The 17,709-nt window shown below is 39.3% G+C and overlaps 1 protein-coding gene across 4 annotated transcripts in view; it reads right to left on the bottom strand.

The window, feature by feature from the left end:
• Positions 1 to 17,709, bottom strand: part of KIAA1549 (KIAA1549 ortholog) — a 148,757-nt gene that overhangs the window by 19,635 nt on the left and 111,413 nt on the right. For all 4 annotated transcript variants that reach the window (XM_075074512.1, XM_075074496.1, XM_075074504.1 and 1 more), the window contains exons 11-13: positions 9,114 to 9,316; positions 5,618 to 5,742; positions 61 to 266 (exon numbers count right to left, since the gene is read on the bottom strand). In XM_075074512.1, the coding sequence (XP_074930613.1) occupies positions 61 to 266; positions 5,618 to 5,742; positions 9,114 to 9,316 (534 nt within the window). The remainder of the gene's footprint in view (positions 1 to 60; positions 267 to 5,617; positions 5,743 to 9,113; positions 9,317 to 17,709) is intronic.

Genomic DNA, 17,709 nt, shown 5'->3' on the forward strand with positions numbered 1-17,709 from the left:
CACTTCCTTCTTGGCTGGGCAAACAGTCCTCCACAAACATTCAAAGCACTTTAAAAATACCTCTTTATTAATTTTGTTGGTCTCTGCTACTCGATCAGAAAGCACCGAGTTCTGAACCGGAGGTGCTGCCATTGGTTGCATGGCAATCAGCTGGATCTTGCTTGGGACCCGTCTGCTGGCATCTGAGGAACGCGACATCCTATCCACATGTTCGAAGATGGAGGCTGAAGAGTGCTGCTCATTTCCACTGCTGGTCTGAGGAGGTCCTAAATCACCAGAACAAATACAGAGTAAAGTAGTGCTGCTAGGGTTATCTCAGTCAAACATTAAGCTCTACAGACGCCATGCTACAAGACTATGCCATGTTTTCCATCTGTGTTTAATTTGCCCTATAGGCCTTCCAGCTGATTCACATTTAGTGTACAATGAGTTTACCCAGTCATTTGCAAATTATAAACATTTTCCCATTACATTTCCAGAAGGTGAGCTGTCATTCTTTATTTCTGTAAATCAAGCTCTTGGCATTTGCAACCCCCCAAAATCTCAATCTACTTTACTCCATAAAAAGCTGTTCAAGTACATACTGCTAATGGTTTCTCTTATCAGTACTTAAGGAGATGCAAATTCCTGAAATGGAGGTTCAAATAGCAATAAAAGATGTGTCACTGCAAAATGCAGTTCTCAAGTGATAGGAGTGATAGATGAACTAAAAAAATAAAACCTTTAGAAATCCACAGAAAATACAAAGAATTCTACAGACATTTTACTGATTAAAGCTTTTAAAGCACCATTTTCTTCTCTGTGACAGGATAAACAGTTCACATAGTAATAAGCAAGCTGCACAAATAATGCCATGTTGTAATTTGCTGAAGAGGTTAAATCAACCCAAATATTATCAGCACAAGATGTTATGGAAACCAATACACATGAAAGTTGCAGCCCTGGTCCTGCCAACAGTTAATCACTTCCACAGAAATGGGTCATCTCCCTCAAAAGACTTGAAATCTGTAGGATCACTCCAGTGGTATTTCTTTGCTGGAGCTACACCTACAACAGGAACCATTATGTGGATTAGACTTGCTAAAACTACTGAAGACTCGCAAAAAAATCTTTTGTCTTGTCCACATGGTAACACCACAAATTCTCAAACTGCTTTCACCATGAAATATAAGCAGTATGAGATTAAGATCTGTGACTCCTCTTATGGAGGAATACAACAGAGCAGAGGGACATAGTCCCACATCCTTGCACAGACTTCTAATAACAGGCTGTGATTCTCAGATGCAAACCAGAAGGAGAATCTGATTTGATTCCAATACAGAATCAATTGTTGATCAACCTGATCCAACTCCAACAGACAAGAAGGAAAAGAAAACAGCCACTGCTATGATCCATTTGCCACACATGCTGGTAATGAAGTATAGGGTTCAGAAGAGGAGTGAATGCTATCTTCTGTAGATCACTATAGATGACTTGATCCTTTGCTTCCCTCTTCTAGCACAAAGAGGGAGCAGGTGAGGAGGGTACACTTTATTATATTCACAGCACATTACTTTTGGGCTGGAAAGCAATCTGGCCACAAGCTAAGCAAAATTCTTTATTTTTCATATTTCTCAAACGTGATCAATGCATTGTCAAATGTACATATTTATAAATGGCATGCATCATAAATGTGACTTTGCTGTAAAAGTGTCCTTAAAACGAAGGTAAACAGTTCCACTCAAGATTTGTGTCCCAAATGTTTTGCCAGACACAGAGCCTAAATGAAATATATCCATCTCTCTCTGTAGCCATTTATATGATCTTTACCATTTGTCATCTTCACAGCCCCATCTTCATGCATTTCTTAGAAGCACTGCCTCTCACAGAGAGGGATAGAAGATATATTAAGTAGTTAGTGTGAATCCCTCAGAGCGATCCTGCAGCGCAATGGAAATCTGAACTTCTGCATCCATCTTTCCAGTTCTCCCCATACATTAGTAATTTTTCCCAGCCTTTCCAGTCTAACGGCAGTTCTCAAAGCTCAGTGACCTCCAACATAAAATTTTAAGGTTATTTTCATATTACTTGGTTAGCAAGGTCCACTATACTCAATTAGGCTGAGCATTCACTCTGAGCCTTTATAATTTCATCCATAACCTTTCCATTTGCACACATAAACAAACGCTTGGCAGAGGCCTCTTGGCTGAAACAGTCTAAAACTCATTTGGTAAAACTGTCCAAAAGTCCCACTGTCAAATTTTGGTAAGGCTCTACAGTAACATCATATGTTACTCTCTTTTGCAGAAAAGACGTGCGCGTACACACACACACACACGCATGCACCAAACCCCCAGAAACTGCATCTGACATCCTCTCTGTGCTGAATGTGTCTATAAATACAAACCAAGACAGAAGTACAGTAAAGTAGATAAGAAAGCCAGGAACTGCAGAGCTGTACATATACAACAAAAGGAGAAATGGTTTCTAAGTCAACACATGTATGAGCTCCTTTAGAAGTTCTGACAGCGTGAATAAGAATGGTTTCTCATTTCAGAGTTCTTATATTACACTATTGTCCATGGTTAGAAAAGTCTTCCTTATAAGGTTATCTACCAGAACGAAATTTTGATCTCAGACTAGACAGCTGAGGCTGAAAAAGAATGGAGAGGAATTATACCCAAATACTGGACAGAACACATTTAAACAACTAGTCCATATAGGTCACATGTCAGGATCAATGTTCATCACTGTTCCCTGGGTTAAAACTACTAATTGAACTGAAATGTCAGGAAAATTAATTGCTCTGCAGGAAGCTATGATTTCAGATGAAAACCAACACAGTTGGAGATAGGAGGAAGGCTATTGTTTTTATTTCAAGAGAATGGTAGAAGCAAGAGACACAGCAACCAAGGTGCATAAGCCCTAATCAAAATCAGCTAAAGTCAATGGGAATCTTCCACAGATCCACAGTTTCTTTGTATCCCAGTAGATTATGTCCCCAGGATGCAACTGATGACTCTCATTAGTTACTTGTACAAACCCGATGATGGAAAGCAACACAGACATCCTTATATCCATCCTCCTCTACTATTGTAAGATGGAAACTGCTATTAGAGGACACAGTCCTTAATTTATCTAGATATGGTATATATGATATACTAGATATGGTATGCATTAACAAAGACAATGTCAGCTTTCTTCTGCCCCATCTTTGCTACATCTCAGTCCTGACCAGAAAAATACTAGTTCATTAGAAAATATTTGTGATTCTTTGCAGGTAGCTCATGTTTGTCTCAGGCTTCTAGTAAAGACACTAACTCTAACAATATCTCTACCTTGCTTATACAAAGCTAGCTTCAGGACCAACAACTGCCTCAGTTTTGCTTCTTTCCCAGTGACGTCTTCCTCAATAATTTGAAAGAATTGGGAGGAAATTAGAAAAATGTGCCTAAATTGGATGACTATAATCTGTGTTACTGAGAATTTTCTATACTTCAATAGCTCAAAAGCAATTTTGGTTTTTTTTAAGACTCAGAAGACAAATCCTTCCATCCTTAAGATATAATTGCAGCCACCCCAGCACCTCTATTCATATTTGTACTCAATTACCAGCTCTGGTTACTTACCCACTCTGTTTGCTCCTGACAACATAAAGGAAAAAGAAGAGACAACACAGTAATTATTACAAATAATTCAGCTAGACTGGCAACTGGAAAAAAAAAAAACCACAGCAGTAAGATGATTGCATTTACTTCTGAATGAAATGCATGAACTTGGTCCAAACTGCCAAGCCTCAGCTGCACAAAAAGGCAGCTGAATCTACCATTTAACAGAGCGCGCTCTGCAGACAGTGAATGCTAAAAATAGTCCCTAGGATTACCAAACTGGAGAGACCAAATGCTGAAAAAATAGTATATTTGATCCAGTAAAGGCATAGCAGGTAAAAAAGGACACATTTTATACAATATCCTTGCTGCCTTTGCCAGATAATTCAGCTGCAGCAATACCTAACACTTCTACACCAAAAGGTAACGTTAAACCTTACATAAAGTTTTAAGCAAGATGGAAGATGAAGAGACAAAAATGGAGTTCCCAGGTAAGAAGAAATGGGAGATCACTAAATCAGGGCAACATAATTGAAGTCAGATAGGATCGAGCAACTCATAAACCATCTTCAGATGAGGTCTGTCACAGCATAATTATTTTCTTATGTATTTACCTGAGCATGATCTCTGGTCCTTAAAGCTAACCTAAGGCACTGAAAACACATACAGCATTAGTACAGGATCTTCTTTTTGTAAATCATGTGAAGTACTTACAGGATACACTGCCTGCTGAATAATTAGGATGTATAACTTTCCAGTCACATTAGCAGATTCTGTGCTTTGTTTTCTTACATGTTCGTTACAGAGGAAAGCCTGCTCCCATCACCCTTCTCTTCCAGGAGTAGTCCACATTATGAAAGTTTAAGAATCATACGTTATTTAAGTTGCTGTTTAGCCACCCGAGAACTAGGTGTTTAGATAAACTATCTTACAAATTCCTCGACCTCACTTCTTCAACATAAGCAAAAACTGAAGATTGTCTGCTATGACCTGAATTTCACTGGCACGGCATTTCTCAGTAGTCATCTTTACATCTCAGCTGGTATTTCATGGAGTATGGGGAAAAAACATTCAATGTACTGAAGAGACTGCTCACAATGTGGTCAATATTTCCTTTTTCTCAATTTCTGCTGCCGCCAAGGCCATGTGTATTAAGAACAGATGGGGATATCACAAACTCCTTTATCAGATAATTCAGCATCAGGATTTTCTCTAGGAAGACTACTCCGAATTAAGGTAAAGATCTGGTAACCAAAACCTCAAGAATACAGTAAGCCATCTAAACCCAAAAGGCTCTCAGAAAAAACACTTGGTGTCTGCGTAGGCACAGTTAACCACACACTTTTAACAAGGAAAAGAATTTAAAAGAATATTTTAATTAAAAAATGGAAGTGGGTTTGCAGTGTTTGATTAAGTTTTCAATAAGGAAAGAAATGTATCTTAGAGTACCTACAAGACAAATGGTGGCACTTTAATGGAAGGAAGATGGTTCTTTACAAAAAAATGTCACTGTTGTTAACATATTAGCACCGGATTTTCATCTTTCTAAAGCACAATCATGAAGGCATTTTGATATGTGAATTAGAACTTATTTGCAGAATTTTTACCTTTCTGGTGTCTTTTTTTTCAATCTCACTTTTTTGAGTTACAGTTAGAGACATATAAGCAACGCTCTATCAAGTCCTGCTGTGACCTCTACTGCCTGTGTCTGCAAGGTTGCTACCACAAGAGCCACAATTAGGCCTAAATGGAAAGAGGTGTGCTGGGGGTGTGTGGGAGAGAAAAGGAGGGAAGATTCATTCCTGCTAAGCCATTAGTTTCAAAAGCTTGCTGGAATGAAAGGAATGCATAGATCTCAGTTTCAACAGAAGAAACTAAACCAAAAAGGAGAGGAAGAAAATTTTCTGCGACACAAACCAGAAAAATTAACAACCAATGATGAGTTTAGAAAAGTTATAGCACTAGAGTAGCTCTTCAGGCTGAGTAAAGCACTGCTAGTGCACACAAGGGGAAAAAAAAAAGTAACGAACCCTTTTTCACTGCCCTGCGTGGTTTGCCTTCATTTGCAACAGTTGACGGTCTTGCAGATTCTTCTCCTGTCTCTCTCCCACTGGATTGTTCACTTGCTGTGGAGTCAGCATCTGATGGTGAAACTCTGCCACAAACATTAAAAAACAAACATGTAATGTAAGTTTGCAAAGGGGCACAGCTCCCAGATGCAAAGAATCCTGTGCTAAAGTATCTTGTGAAGACTGCTAATATTTTCCTCTGTTTATAAATAAATTTATAATAAATTATCATAGTTAGATATTCATTGCCATGATGTTATTGTTGTTGCGTGTGAAAACTGACTGCAACAGGATTCACGTGTGACATGATTATTAACTAATCTTTCCTTTAAAATACACTTCAAGAAGCTCTGCGTTCATAAGTAGCATTTTACTTTTCAGACAGAAAAGAATTATATTAGAAATAAGAAACCCATAGAGGTAATTAGTCTAATATTCAGACTTGCTAACTTGTCATTCTCTTGCTAACACTACAAGTCCATGTGAATATTTTCCTGACTAGTTAAACGTAGGGCCATTCAGAAAAGCTACTTTTATGTAGTTATTCCCATGCAGTCATGAGGCTCTTGAGAACATCTGTTACCTACAAATTACAATCTCAGTGTTCATAATTTTTGTGGTCGATTACAGAAAAATAAAGAAATACTGTGATTTCCCCCAACAGAATACTTCAACTGTAAAATCATTCAGATAATATAAAAATAGCAAAAATATAGGGCATACACCAACGCCCAGCTAAGCCTGTCTTTCCATATGGGATCAGCGTTTGTGACAGTGTCTCTAGTGACCATTTTGTCTTGTGAACATTTGTATTCTATTCATGCAAGGAGTTAATTACTGAGATTGTGCACATGTCTGTGCATTAACCTTGTTAAGTGCAAGATTCGCTTGGGCTACGTGGATATCTGAACTAGTTACTGAGGCTCCTGGCTAAACATCAACCTGCCTACAGCACACAGACTAAGGTAACTATACCCAGCCAGACAAGTTCGCTGCAAGTTAAACTTAGTCCTTGCAGCAGGCAATGTTCCGAATTCAACTCCCCTTTTTATCCTCCCTGAAGAATGCACTGTTAATTGAACTCTGTCTTCCATTCTTTTCTGTAGGACTGTAATACTAAGAGGTCACATCTCAAGGAAAAAAAAATTACCAGAGAAAAAAAGAGAAATGGTTCTCAATGAGCTTGCAGATCTCCACCATTGCATCTCTTCCTGTTTTCTGAGGTGGAGAGGGTGGGCAGAGCTATCATCTCCATCACCTTTGTCTTGGTTCAGCAGAGTGTAAGGCTGGAGTTCTGTTTTCAGATCTGCTACTGACATTGTTTCACCTCATTGTGCTTTGTATTCCTTCTTACTCTTTCCTCAGTCTATCTAAGTTATCATTTAGAAAACTATAGAAACATTAATAGTGCTGAGTCAACATCAGTCATTCTTTACAAGTGCTGAGGAATATGCAGTTGTATCCTCTCAAGCCAAAACGACAGGTCCAACTCTCAGCTGGAGCCTAGAGATGCTCTGCTTTCTGAACTCAGTTGTTTTTCTTGTTTGTTGTTTTTTACAGATACAGAACATGTACTCACATCACCACTCCATTGCCTGGCATGCAACATACAGTCCGGAATTACACTGTGATGAACAGAGTTCTGTATTTTCTCACAAAACAGAAAACAGCTAAAACCAACACAACACACCATGCTATCATTTCACATTTCAACTTTGGCCTTGGGGAATAAATGTTTTAAATCTCAAGCTGACATGGGCATGTCACCATGTTAGGGAGATGATGGTAATATCTCCATAGTTAGGCCTAAAGGGATATTTCCTCTTAAGGGAGGATGAGGGAGAGGAGGGAAATTCTCTTGAAAACACTTTGAAGTGTTTGAATTCAGATACTATGAAAAAAGAAATATCCTTGTTCCAAATTTGATCAATGATTCATTATTGTCTTCAAGGGAAGCATCAAAATGTTGGCTTCTGAAAACTTTTCCTGCTTCATTTTCTGAATTATTCTAGATGAAATACAGTAACAGCCTCAAGTTTAAATATCTTTCTTATACTCCTGTGCATGTGAATATAGATACCTTCCCCTCTCCCTAAGTATCACCTCTGTCTTAGGCCAGTTCTGACCTTTATAAAAGAAATGCAGAAACACTTGTCCTTCCGATTTATATTAAATTAATTTATTTAAGCTATACCAAAACGAGTTAGGTAATTTTTCTTCCATTATTTTCCAATTTTGCCCACCTTCCACTCTCCTAGCAGAGGTCTGCTATCTGCAAGGCCTATAGGGCGTTAGAAAGACAGGCTCAGCATCTGGAAAGGTGTAAACTGAGCTGTACAAAGCCTACGTGGGAAAGATGAAGCAAGGGTCTTAGGACAACTGGGCCTTTAGAGGAAGCACAGAGGGTTGAGCAGAGGAGCAAGCTAAGTCACAGATACCTGCAGCTCAGGAAGAACCACCGTTATTTTCTTTCTAAGCTCATTCAACTCTGCCCTTGGTTGTTGGCTTTTTTTCTCCCACCATGCAATAGCACATAGGTAAAAGCACAGGGGATGCACAGCTGGAGACTGAGGAGTGCAAAAATACGAGAGGGAGGGAGAGGAAGAAGAATTATTGGAAAGTGAAGCACAGAGGAGCTCCGCAGTGAGGAGCTGTTTGTGACTCATAGCACTCCTCTCCCCAGGCTCCATTTTTTCCCCCACCTATTACTTTCCCACTTATCCCACCCCACCCCCCACCCCTTTTTTTTTTTTTAATGCACAGATCCTTACTGCATAGCTCTGTTACAGCACTTATGCTACAAACACAATCCTGTCCAGCAAGACACATTCACATAATTTGATTATTGGAAAAGGTTAGGAAATTACTGCTGAAAGTTGACAGACACTTCTCCACTTGCACAGCTGTAAATTCTCACTCCTTTTCCTGACCAAAGCTGGTTTGCTATGAGAGCAACCAGATAACCGTAATTAAAACCACTTATGCATCTTCCCTGAATGAAAAAGGAGATACTGCTTATTTCTGGAAATTCCAACTTATCATATATGTACTGATCACTATTAATATTATTGAAACACACTGCTATTCGTCAATGGTTTTCATTTGCTTTTAACCAACTGTTGCCTTAGTAGCTAGAGATCACTACAAAGAGAATGCATCAGTAAACATACACTTGGTGTTCCCACCTCACAAGGAGTGACCTGACTCCAGCCAACCTAGTAGCATCTTGAATACCCCTCTTAACTGGGCACGTTGCCTTTAAGAGAAATATGGACACTAAATTCTCACAACCTTGTACTAACGAGTAGCGAGGTGTAACTCTGATGCCCCACTAGAAAATGCAAGTCCCAGAGCTCTGGAACAGTTCTTCCCACTGAAATAGCCCTAAAATTACAGTAACCATCAGCCATTAATAAACCATCATCTACTACAATTTGTTTTATCTCTGTGAACTGACCTCCCTCTGTGTCGAACAGTCTTTGAAGGCTTTGAGGAAGTCTTGGATTTGGGGCTGGGCACATCTCCATTTTCAGATGGGGTAGTATCCTTAATAGGTCCCGGTAAGGGAGCTGGCTCATGGATAATCAGGACATCATCTTTATTGTGCTGGCCCAGATGCTGCTTAGCAAAATCAAAGCCTTTCACACTGGGGGCTTGTAGCTGTGAGAGAAGAACAAAGACAAAAACCAGGAACCATGAGTGACAATGAGTACAAAGGCTGTAGTTAATATCTGCAAACAAAGGTCTCTAGGAGGATGGTCAGGCTATGGTAGTCTCGGGCATGAACATGAGAGCTGCAGTGAAAAGAAAAATAAAACCCCAACAATTCTGTCATCTTACTTCAGTATGTGATACACAGTTTAAGACTCCAAATCAGCAAATCTAGTTAAAAAAATAGCCTTCTGTTGCTGCTACATCTTCCCCAGATATTTCTTCAGATTTAATCATTGTGTGAAGAGCTTTTTGTGTACTTGTGGGTACGAGGCTGTAGACACCTATGTATTAACTGAAATGGTTTCCACTGCCAGGTCATCTTTCAATTTTTTTTTTTCAGTCAAAATGAGTACAGCGAGTTGAAAACATTTGAATAATGTTACTGCTGATCTTCCTCATTTTGAGCTCCCTAAACCCGCAGGAGTCTGGGAGTGCTTGTACAAACATCTAGTTCATCTGATGAAAGATAAATATTCTGCAGATCTGAGTTATATGGCAGCCCAGCAGTGACTTTTCAGCCAGCACGGAAGCCTGCACAAAAGAACTGAAAATGCAGCTCTTAGCAATTTCATACTGACCAGACAGAAAAATATATAAAAGGCTTTGGAGTTTAGAGAAATTAGATACTTATCCTAGAGCTCTTATTAAGGAATTATGGATTTAATGGGCATCTTGCTTGAGAAAGACACAGAACTGGGCCTTTCATTTCCATAACTGTATTTATAAAAAAAGCTAATGTCACCTTGTCAATGACTTGATTCTGACTTAATTTAATCAAGCCTCCAAGTTTCAAGCTCTCCTGCTGATTTTTTTGGCCTTTGGAGTAATTAGAAAATCTGAAGAACTAATTAAGAGAAAGTTTTTCTTCAAGTCCCACTCAATTTTATGTAGTTTGGAAGTCAAAAGAAGAAAGAAATGTTGACAACTCCAGTTTCAAAGTGCATGCACACACACTCACTGCACAGCACATGTACAAAACCCTCTGTGTGTGTAGAGCTGATTTCCTGCAAAGCGAAGCATGTGTTGGGAGTGCGTTTATGGGTGCGTCAGGTTCCAGATGTTTAAATGAACCCCCTTTCATAAAGCTTGGCATGCCACCATAGCTAACTACAACAGACTCGTCTGATATCATGCCAAAGATAAGCTTGCCTAAGGAATATTCTGCAACAATCACTTCAAAATATTTTCTCAGTAAGCAAACATTTTCCAAACGGTTCTTAGAAAGGATGTTGTAGTAGAGCAAACTGACTATTTGGACCAGTAGATGGCAATAAAAGCTCTCCTCTAAAATCCAATAACTCTGAATGGTTGAGGTTTCAGCGTTCATTTCTCACAAAATGAGCAAGCTTATTATTGGAACAGATCTGGATGTCTTCCATTATACTCCCATTTTTATTGGGCTTTACAACAGCCCCTTCAATTCAGCATTATGGGTGATTCAAGTACTGAATTTACGTGAACAACTGCAACCGCTGATTCAAAAAGGCACTGTTGAGCTAGACCAGGTAAAGATGTAACTGTTTCTCCATTTTTTGAGTCATAGCCACCTAGTAGTGAACCCCTCCTGAAATTCCCCCCCGCCCCTTCACAGCTGAAACATTGTCTTCAGGACCTTGCTCACCTAAAAAAACCACCCCAAAACTCCATGCTTTCTCTCCCCCTCCCCTCCCCAAATACTCCTGCAGAAGAACTTTTCACTCCTGGTCTCAGAATTACCATGCCAGCTTGCAGCACTTTGATTACCGAAAGACCTCTTAGTTACTCCACCTCTGATCTGTTTGACATTATGTCTACTCTTTTTGAAGATATTCCTGTGTGCGACACTCTTCCTTTGAACCCCTTCAGGTGTTTCCATTCTTGTAACCCTTTCGGACTCCACCCTCATGCCTATACAGCCCTGCCGCTCATCCCTCATGATCATTTCCTCTATGTCACTACATTCCCTTCCCTTGCCCCCAGCCCTCTTTGCTCCACAGATGAGAGTCTTCACCATACGCTGGGCACAACTATTTCACAAAAACACCTGGTGGTGCTCTACCCTCTCCTAAGCACCCTTGACTTGACCTGGAAAGTTACTACTCCTTTTTGAGTAGTGTGACGGGTGGGGTGGGCAAGGACAACTAAGGAGACAAACATACTAGGAATACTGGAATTACTAGTATGGTTTTATTAAGATTGCTGCATGTCTGAAGCATGCCTTGCAACATACCTTAAGAGTTATCTCTAGCGTACTGGGTTTGTAAACCCTCTGGGGAGTGAAGCAACATACAAAAATATAAACTTTTGAGTCTTTGAACAGTCTTATTCCTAGCTGCAGTCTAACATAACATTTCATCTAAGCACAGTTACAGAAACAGATATATTTATGTGTACATGTACATATACCACAGCATATGTACGCACAAATGTTTATCTGCAGACAGACCACACATAAGCTGAATTAAGAGACTGTTAGTATTGCAAAGACAAGCACTCACATTATAAGAAATGGCACAGTTAAGACCGAATGAACAATCACAACTGGATCCTCTCACGCAGAGGCATTGCAATAGAGTCTTGAGTCACAAAGTCATAAATTTATTTCTTCCATAGGAACCCTTTTGCTCTCTCCCACCCTGCTGGATCCTTGGCACAAGCTGGGACTTCTGCTATTAGTTGGGCAGAATACAAGAATGTTATTTGTAGAACCAGGATACCCACCTCATTTCATGCAGAAGCCGGCAAAGCATGTTGTGAAAGAAGGAGGGGATGTAGGAAGGTAAAAGACGTGTTGTTTTATGCACATCTGCAGCTAGGGTGGCTGAGACTTTGTCGATGGATTTCACGGACACTTGCTGGTAACAGAGGTCTGGCAAGTCTCGGGCATCACCATCCCAGGCCTCAAGAAGCACTTACCTCAGGCACTGCAGAACCTGTGGCTCTATTTTCCTAAAGTTGCACTCAGGTAAACTCCTCATCTGGTCTTACTCTTCCTTGCCAGGCGGAACCAGTCTCTCTATCCCACCCCCTTGCCCCTCTCTGTTGAATGGAGAACTTTGGCCTGAATGATTCAAATCTTGCAAAGTTCTGTACAGGCAATTAATAACATTTCTAGATATCTCCCGGTAAAAAAGCTAAAGTTGTCACTACCAGCTCCAGCCAATATATGAAGAGTATGAGAGACTGTATGCATGTGTGTATATGTGTGTGTGCATATGAATGAACATGACAGAAAAATATAATGTGAAAATACATATATAAAACGTGATACCTGACTGAATACGAAAAGATGGTCCTCAACAAAAAACCTGATAAAGCAACTTATAAAAAAGAATACTAATTATCTGAAAAATAGAAATACTAATGATTACTACTGCAGAAACAATGTTGACAGAAGCCCACTTAGTTTTCACAGAATCACAGAATCCCAGGTTGAAAGGGACCCAAATAAAAATCTACACTTCTGATACCTCACCACTTAAACCACGGCAACATTATGACTTTAACTGAGAACTGATGATAACCAAAACCTACGTTTTCAGTGAAAAGTGCCTGAAGGACACGGAAACACAACTCTGCTTTCTACAAGACTAGATGGTCAGACCACCAATACTCAGCAGAATGAACGGTCTTGTTCCAGACTGAAGAGGTTTCCTAGATTTTCTTATGAATTTCTGTGTGCCACCTGCCACATTCTTCTTTTCCTTTGTATCAAGTTATACAGTGTAACAGATTGAATGACTTCTGCTCATCTGAGGACAGGTAGTCAGAATACCATGTGTGTATCGGTCATCTACTACTCATAAATTAACCACCACGCAGGACAGAATACACTCTCTTTTTAAGAGCGCATTTGTGCTGATACCGCTACCTGTTCAGGTGCTTAAAATGAGCCTCTTTTTATCAGCCTCAAGAGCCTTGATCTAAGAGTGCACAAAATCAGTATTAGCAAAGATCCCTTGTTTTAAATATATGTTGTTAGAGAAGGTTTTAATTTGTTTTATCTTTATATATTTGTGAAAGGGAAAAGATAAAACTATTCTGAACCTTACCACCAAAATGAAGTCTAAGCCACCACATTCATAAGGCGTTGTATTATTATATAAATGCAGAACCTGCTGAAATCTAAGGGGAAGATGATTTAAAATTAGTAAGTCATTGTCACATAGGTAAGACACTGTCACAATAAGACAGTGCTTTAATTCTATTGTTACATACTGAATGAAAAAAAAATATTTGAAGTTCAATTCGTAGAAAAATCAAATAATTTCTGCAGAAGCATACAAAGTCTGTGAGACCTCCGTCAAGACTTATTCCATGAAAGCAGCTAACAGTTTCAGTACTGTTCAAGTCACAGAATTGTAACATGGTTGCTACTATATTGTTTTGCTAGATGCAGAGACACACCAGGAATGTCAACAATCTGTTTTCTCAAGAAAGCAAATACTGCACACACAGGTCAATGAATAACTTCAGCAGAAAGCAGGAGAGAAGAAATACACTTACTCAGTATTCTTCCTGTAGTACCTACAAGCAGCACTTGAATTTGCACGTAATATGAAGAACAATGTATTAAGAGAATTTTCTATTGATTTCATACCACAGTCTTGCCTTGTTCCTTGTAGAGCTAGATGCATTGAGCAGAGGCTGTTAAAATACATTTCTAAGGAAACAAAGGAGCTAAGCATGGTTTAAAAAAATAATACTTTAGTGTTGGTACATAATCTATGAAGAGGACAGGAATCCCTGTAAAGAAGTCCTGCTGACATATGACCTTACTAACATGCTAGCACATGGAATGCTACAAAAATGACAGAATAAAGAAACTTTACAGAAAGGAAAAAAAAAAAGTTTTCAAGTCTACTAGCTTAAATGCAGCAAGGCAATAAGAATCAGTGTCCTTAAAATTAATATGAGTTGAAGATGTAAGCCAGTCTGATTTAGGATAGCTTAAAGCTATTAAACATCACAAACTGCCTTTGACAATCTAAGATTCACACCACCAAACTCTCCCCTGTATTCCCAGGGCACCATAGCACAGGGTAATGTGAATTCACTGCACCACTCTCATGATGCACCAGTAAGGACAATTATTTGTAGTTGCCAGTGTGCATGCTAGGGTGGTCTTAACTTTAACTCATATTTTTCACCATCCTTCTACAATTTTAACTTGTTTTCACCACACTTCTACAATCCCATCCAAGATGTTGGCTACTTCTTCCTCCCACAAGGATCATTCACCCATATTGTTTGCAGTTGCTGTCCCATGAGATATTTAACACACCTACTGATAAATAAGAATTTAGAAGTACTGAGTCATAGTCACCTTTCTCAGTCTCATTTTCTATTCAGCTCATTCTGATATCGTCCCCACCCCTTATGCACAGAAGTATACCCTCTGTAGTTTTGTTTACATTACTCTTCTTCAACATAAAACCCTTTGGGATCATAGCCAAGGACTGCCTGTAAAGTACACATACAAGTTTTACATGCAATTCAATAACAACTATGTATATCTGACTTAAGACATAAGAAAGTTTTGTTGATGAAAAAAGCATATTAGAAGATCACATAGAAGCAAAGTTCCATCCCCATAGCCTCCCTCATAATACATAATAATAAGAAGACAGACCCATTTGTATTTCTTATGGGTTTTTTGTGCCATTGACGCAATTTCACTATGAAATGGGATTAGATGCAACCAACTTACGCCATCAGCAAAAGCTCCTCCCTGGCCTACTTTAACAAACAAAACAAAACAAAACAACACAACCAAACCAACACACAACAACAACAAAAAAACCCCCAGCAAACTAAGCATCATGGAGAAATATGCAGAGGGATCCTTCACTGCTGCTGTTTTAGGAAATGTTTTTAAGCACCAAAACAAAAAAGGTCTCTAATTCTTTTTAAATACCTTCACTTGATAACTCTGTATGTATGGAAAAAGAAGTGTATGTGCAATGACAGTTCATTACACAGCCTCTTAGGTGGGATGCCATCACCTTTGCATTATGGCTGTGTTACAGCCCGTACCCTCCATGACATCTCAAAAAGAAGCAGGATTTTGTGATCTGAAGGACAAAAAAGGGGTTGTATGTACAAATTACTGCCCATTTTCTCATCCTGGACCAAGTATCTCTTCATACAAATTACATCTCATTTATCATCACAACAGCACTTCTGTCAACTATCACCATTACTGGCAATAGGTAAAGCAGTTGAGCAAATATGTCCTTGTGGAGAAGAAACATGGTTATACTTGCATGGCTTTCTACCATCAAACCGGGGAAAAGTAATGTACAGTATAGCCAGGGCTGGCATGGAAAACCAGAACAAGCTAGTGTACAGCCTCTGGTCCTCCTTCCCTCCTCTGAAAAATCAGAACGGTGGTTTACTGCTTACCGCCACACAAATAGTAAGTAAAGTAGGAATCCCACAAAAAAATACCGCCTCAGGAATTTTGCTTCTGGAGTAGGATTAAAAACAAAGAAAAAAAACCCCAAACTTACAAAACTTTATAAAGCCTGGAATTCTCAAGACACCTGTTCTGAAATATTTTCTTAAGACAGATTCTTCTCGCAGATTTTCATCATCCCTCTTCTCCTTTGTGCATTTCTTCCTGCCACACTAATATTACCATGACAGCTCAGTAAATTTCACAAAATACAAGAGGGATCATGTTGTTGAAAGCCCATAACTCTGAGTACATCTATGCCCACAGGCTGCTGGGATAACTGCTATAACAGGCAGAATTTTGTGTCTGAATCACACACAGTTTTAGCCTTCCTTCTCAGACAGAAACGCCGCAGGGTGGATACTCTCTTAACCACAGTTTGGTGAGGTTCCTTTGCACACTGGTTGGATGAAAGTGTCAGGAGTAAGTTAGAAAAAGATCACCAACTTTATAGGACCGACAGGTCACTGCTGTGTTGCAGTTCCGCCAGTCTTTTGTCCATAAGTTATGTCAAACAATTACTCCTCCAAGGCCACATATATAACCTGAGATCAACTGCACCTCTAAGAGCGGTGGTACAACACATCAAAATGAAGTATAAATTAAGGAAATTCCCTTCTCAACTTGTGAAGCGACAGAATACATTCATAACATGGCTCTCACCATCTGGACAGAGCACATACACAACAGGAACACTTCCTCTCTGCAAACGATGGGAAAAGTGCTAACAGGCTTAAGGTAGAGCATAGATCAGCAATTTTCATTTATTTTTGTGCTGGTATTTTATTAGGCTTAGTGACTCAAACACATTATATATATTAAAAGGGTTTAACACACACAGAAAGAAAGTACATTCATATATACTGCAGAAATATTCTCTTGCTGAAATGAAGCTGACAAGCGAGTAGCACCATTAAAACCTTAGGCAACAATGATTTGGTATTGGCCCATTTCCTTGTTCCCAAAATAGCTAAATTCTGCAGTAAAGTCTTTATCATCTTTTGTTAGGAAAGACAGAATTTATTTCCCCAGTATTAATCTAAGAGTCTCAGTGGTCTATTATGTTTAGGACGGTATAAAGTTTATCCGTATTTTGAAAATGGATTCTTTTTGTTCAACTCCTTTTCAGAAGTAGACACTATATAAATGTCACTCTATAAATCCATGGGACACCTACACTTTGAACAGCATACGCAGTTCTAGTCTCACCCTGTCAAAAAGGATAGAAAAGAACTACAAAATGTTCTAGCCCTTTCAAAGGCTAGCAGTTGGTTCAAAGGACAATTCAAAAAAATGGATAAGGAAATTGGGCCTCTTTTGTCTGGAAAAAGAGATGATGGAGATGGCGATATGACAGAGATCTGTAAAGTCAGGACTGCCTAGGAATCAGGCATTCACTGTCCTCTCCAATACAAGGACTAGGAAGCATCACAGAAAACAAGGAGGTGGCAGGATAAGAGCAAGATGAAATGGTTCTTTGTATAACATGCTGTGGAAATCCACATCAGCAGCTCAGATGGGTTTAGAAGGACTAGACAAGTTCATGGAAGAGAAATCTGTTGTAGATTGCTAAACTTCTAGAGAAAGTCCCTTAGCCACAAATAACTGGAGGTTGAACGAGTTACCCAAGGCAAAGCATCACATACTTGCCCTGTTCTTCTCCCCTTCTATAAGCTTTTGCTTTCGGCACCTGGGCTAGCTGGTCTTTTGGTCTGACCTCAAGACAGCCACTCAAATGTCTGTAAAAAAGCAAATGGAGTCTTTTTACTTTTTATATCTATCGCTAAACGCAGTATATCTAGGTGTGGTATTTTCTTTCTACAATTTGTCAATAGTTAATCCTTATTACAGGAGAAGAGTTCCCACAAAAGAGCTCTTGCGGAGGAAATGCCATCAGAGAAAC

This window comes from Phalacrocorax aristotelis, chromosome 1 (genome assembly GCF_949628215.1).
Source record: "Phalacrocorax aristotelis chromosome 1, bGulAri2.1, whole genome shotgun sequence".
Lineage (NCBI taxonomy): Eukaryota > Metazoa > Chordata > Aves > Suliformes > Phalacrocoracidae > Phalacrocorax > Phalacrocorax aristotelis.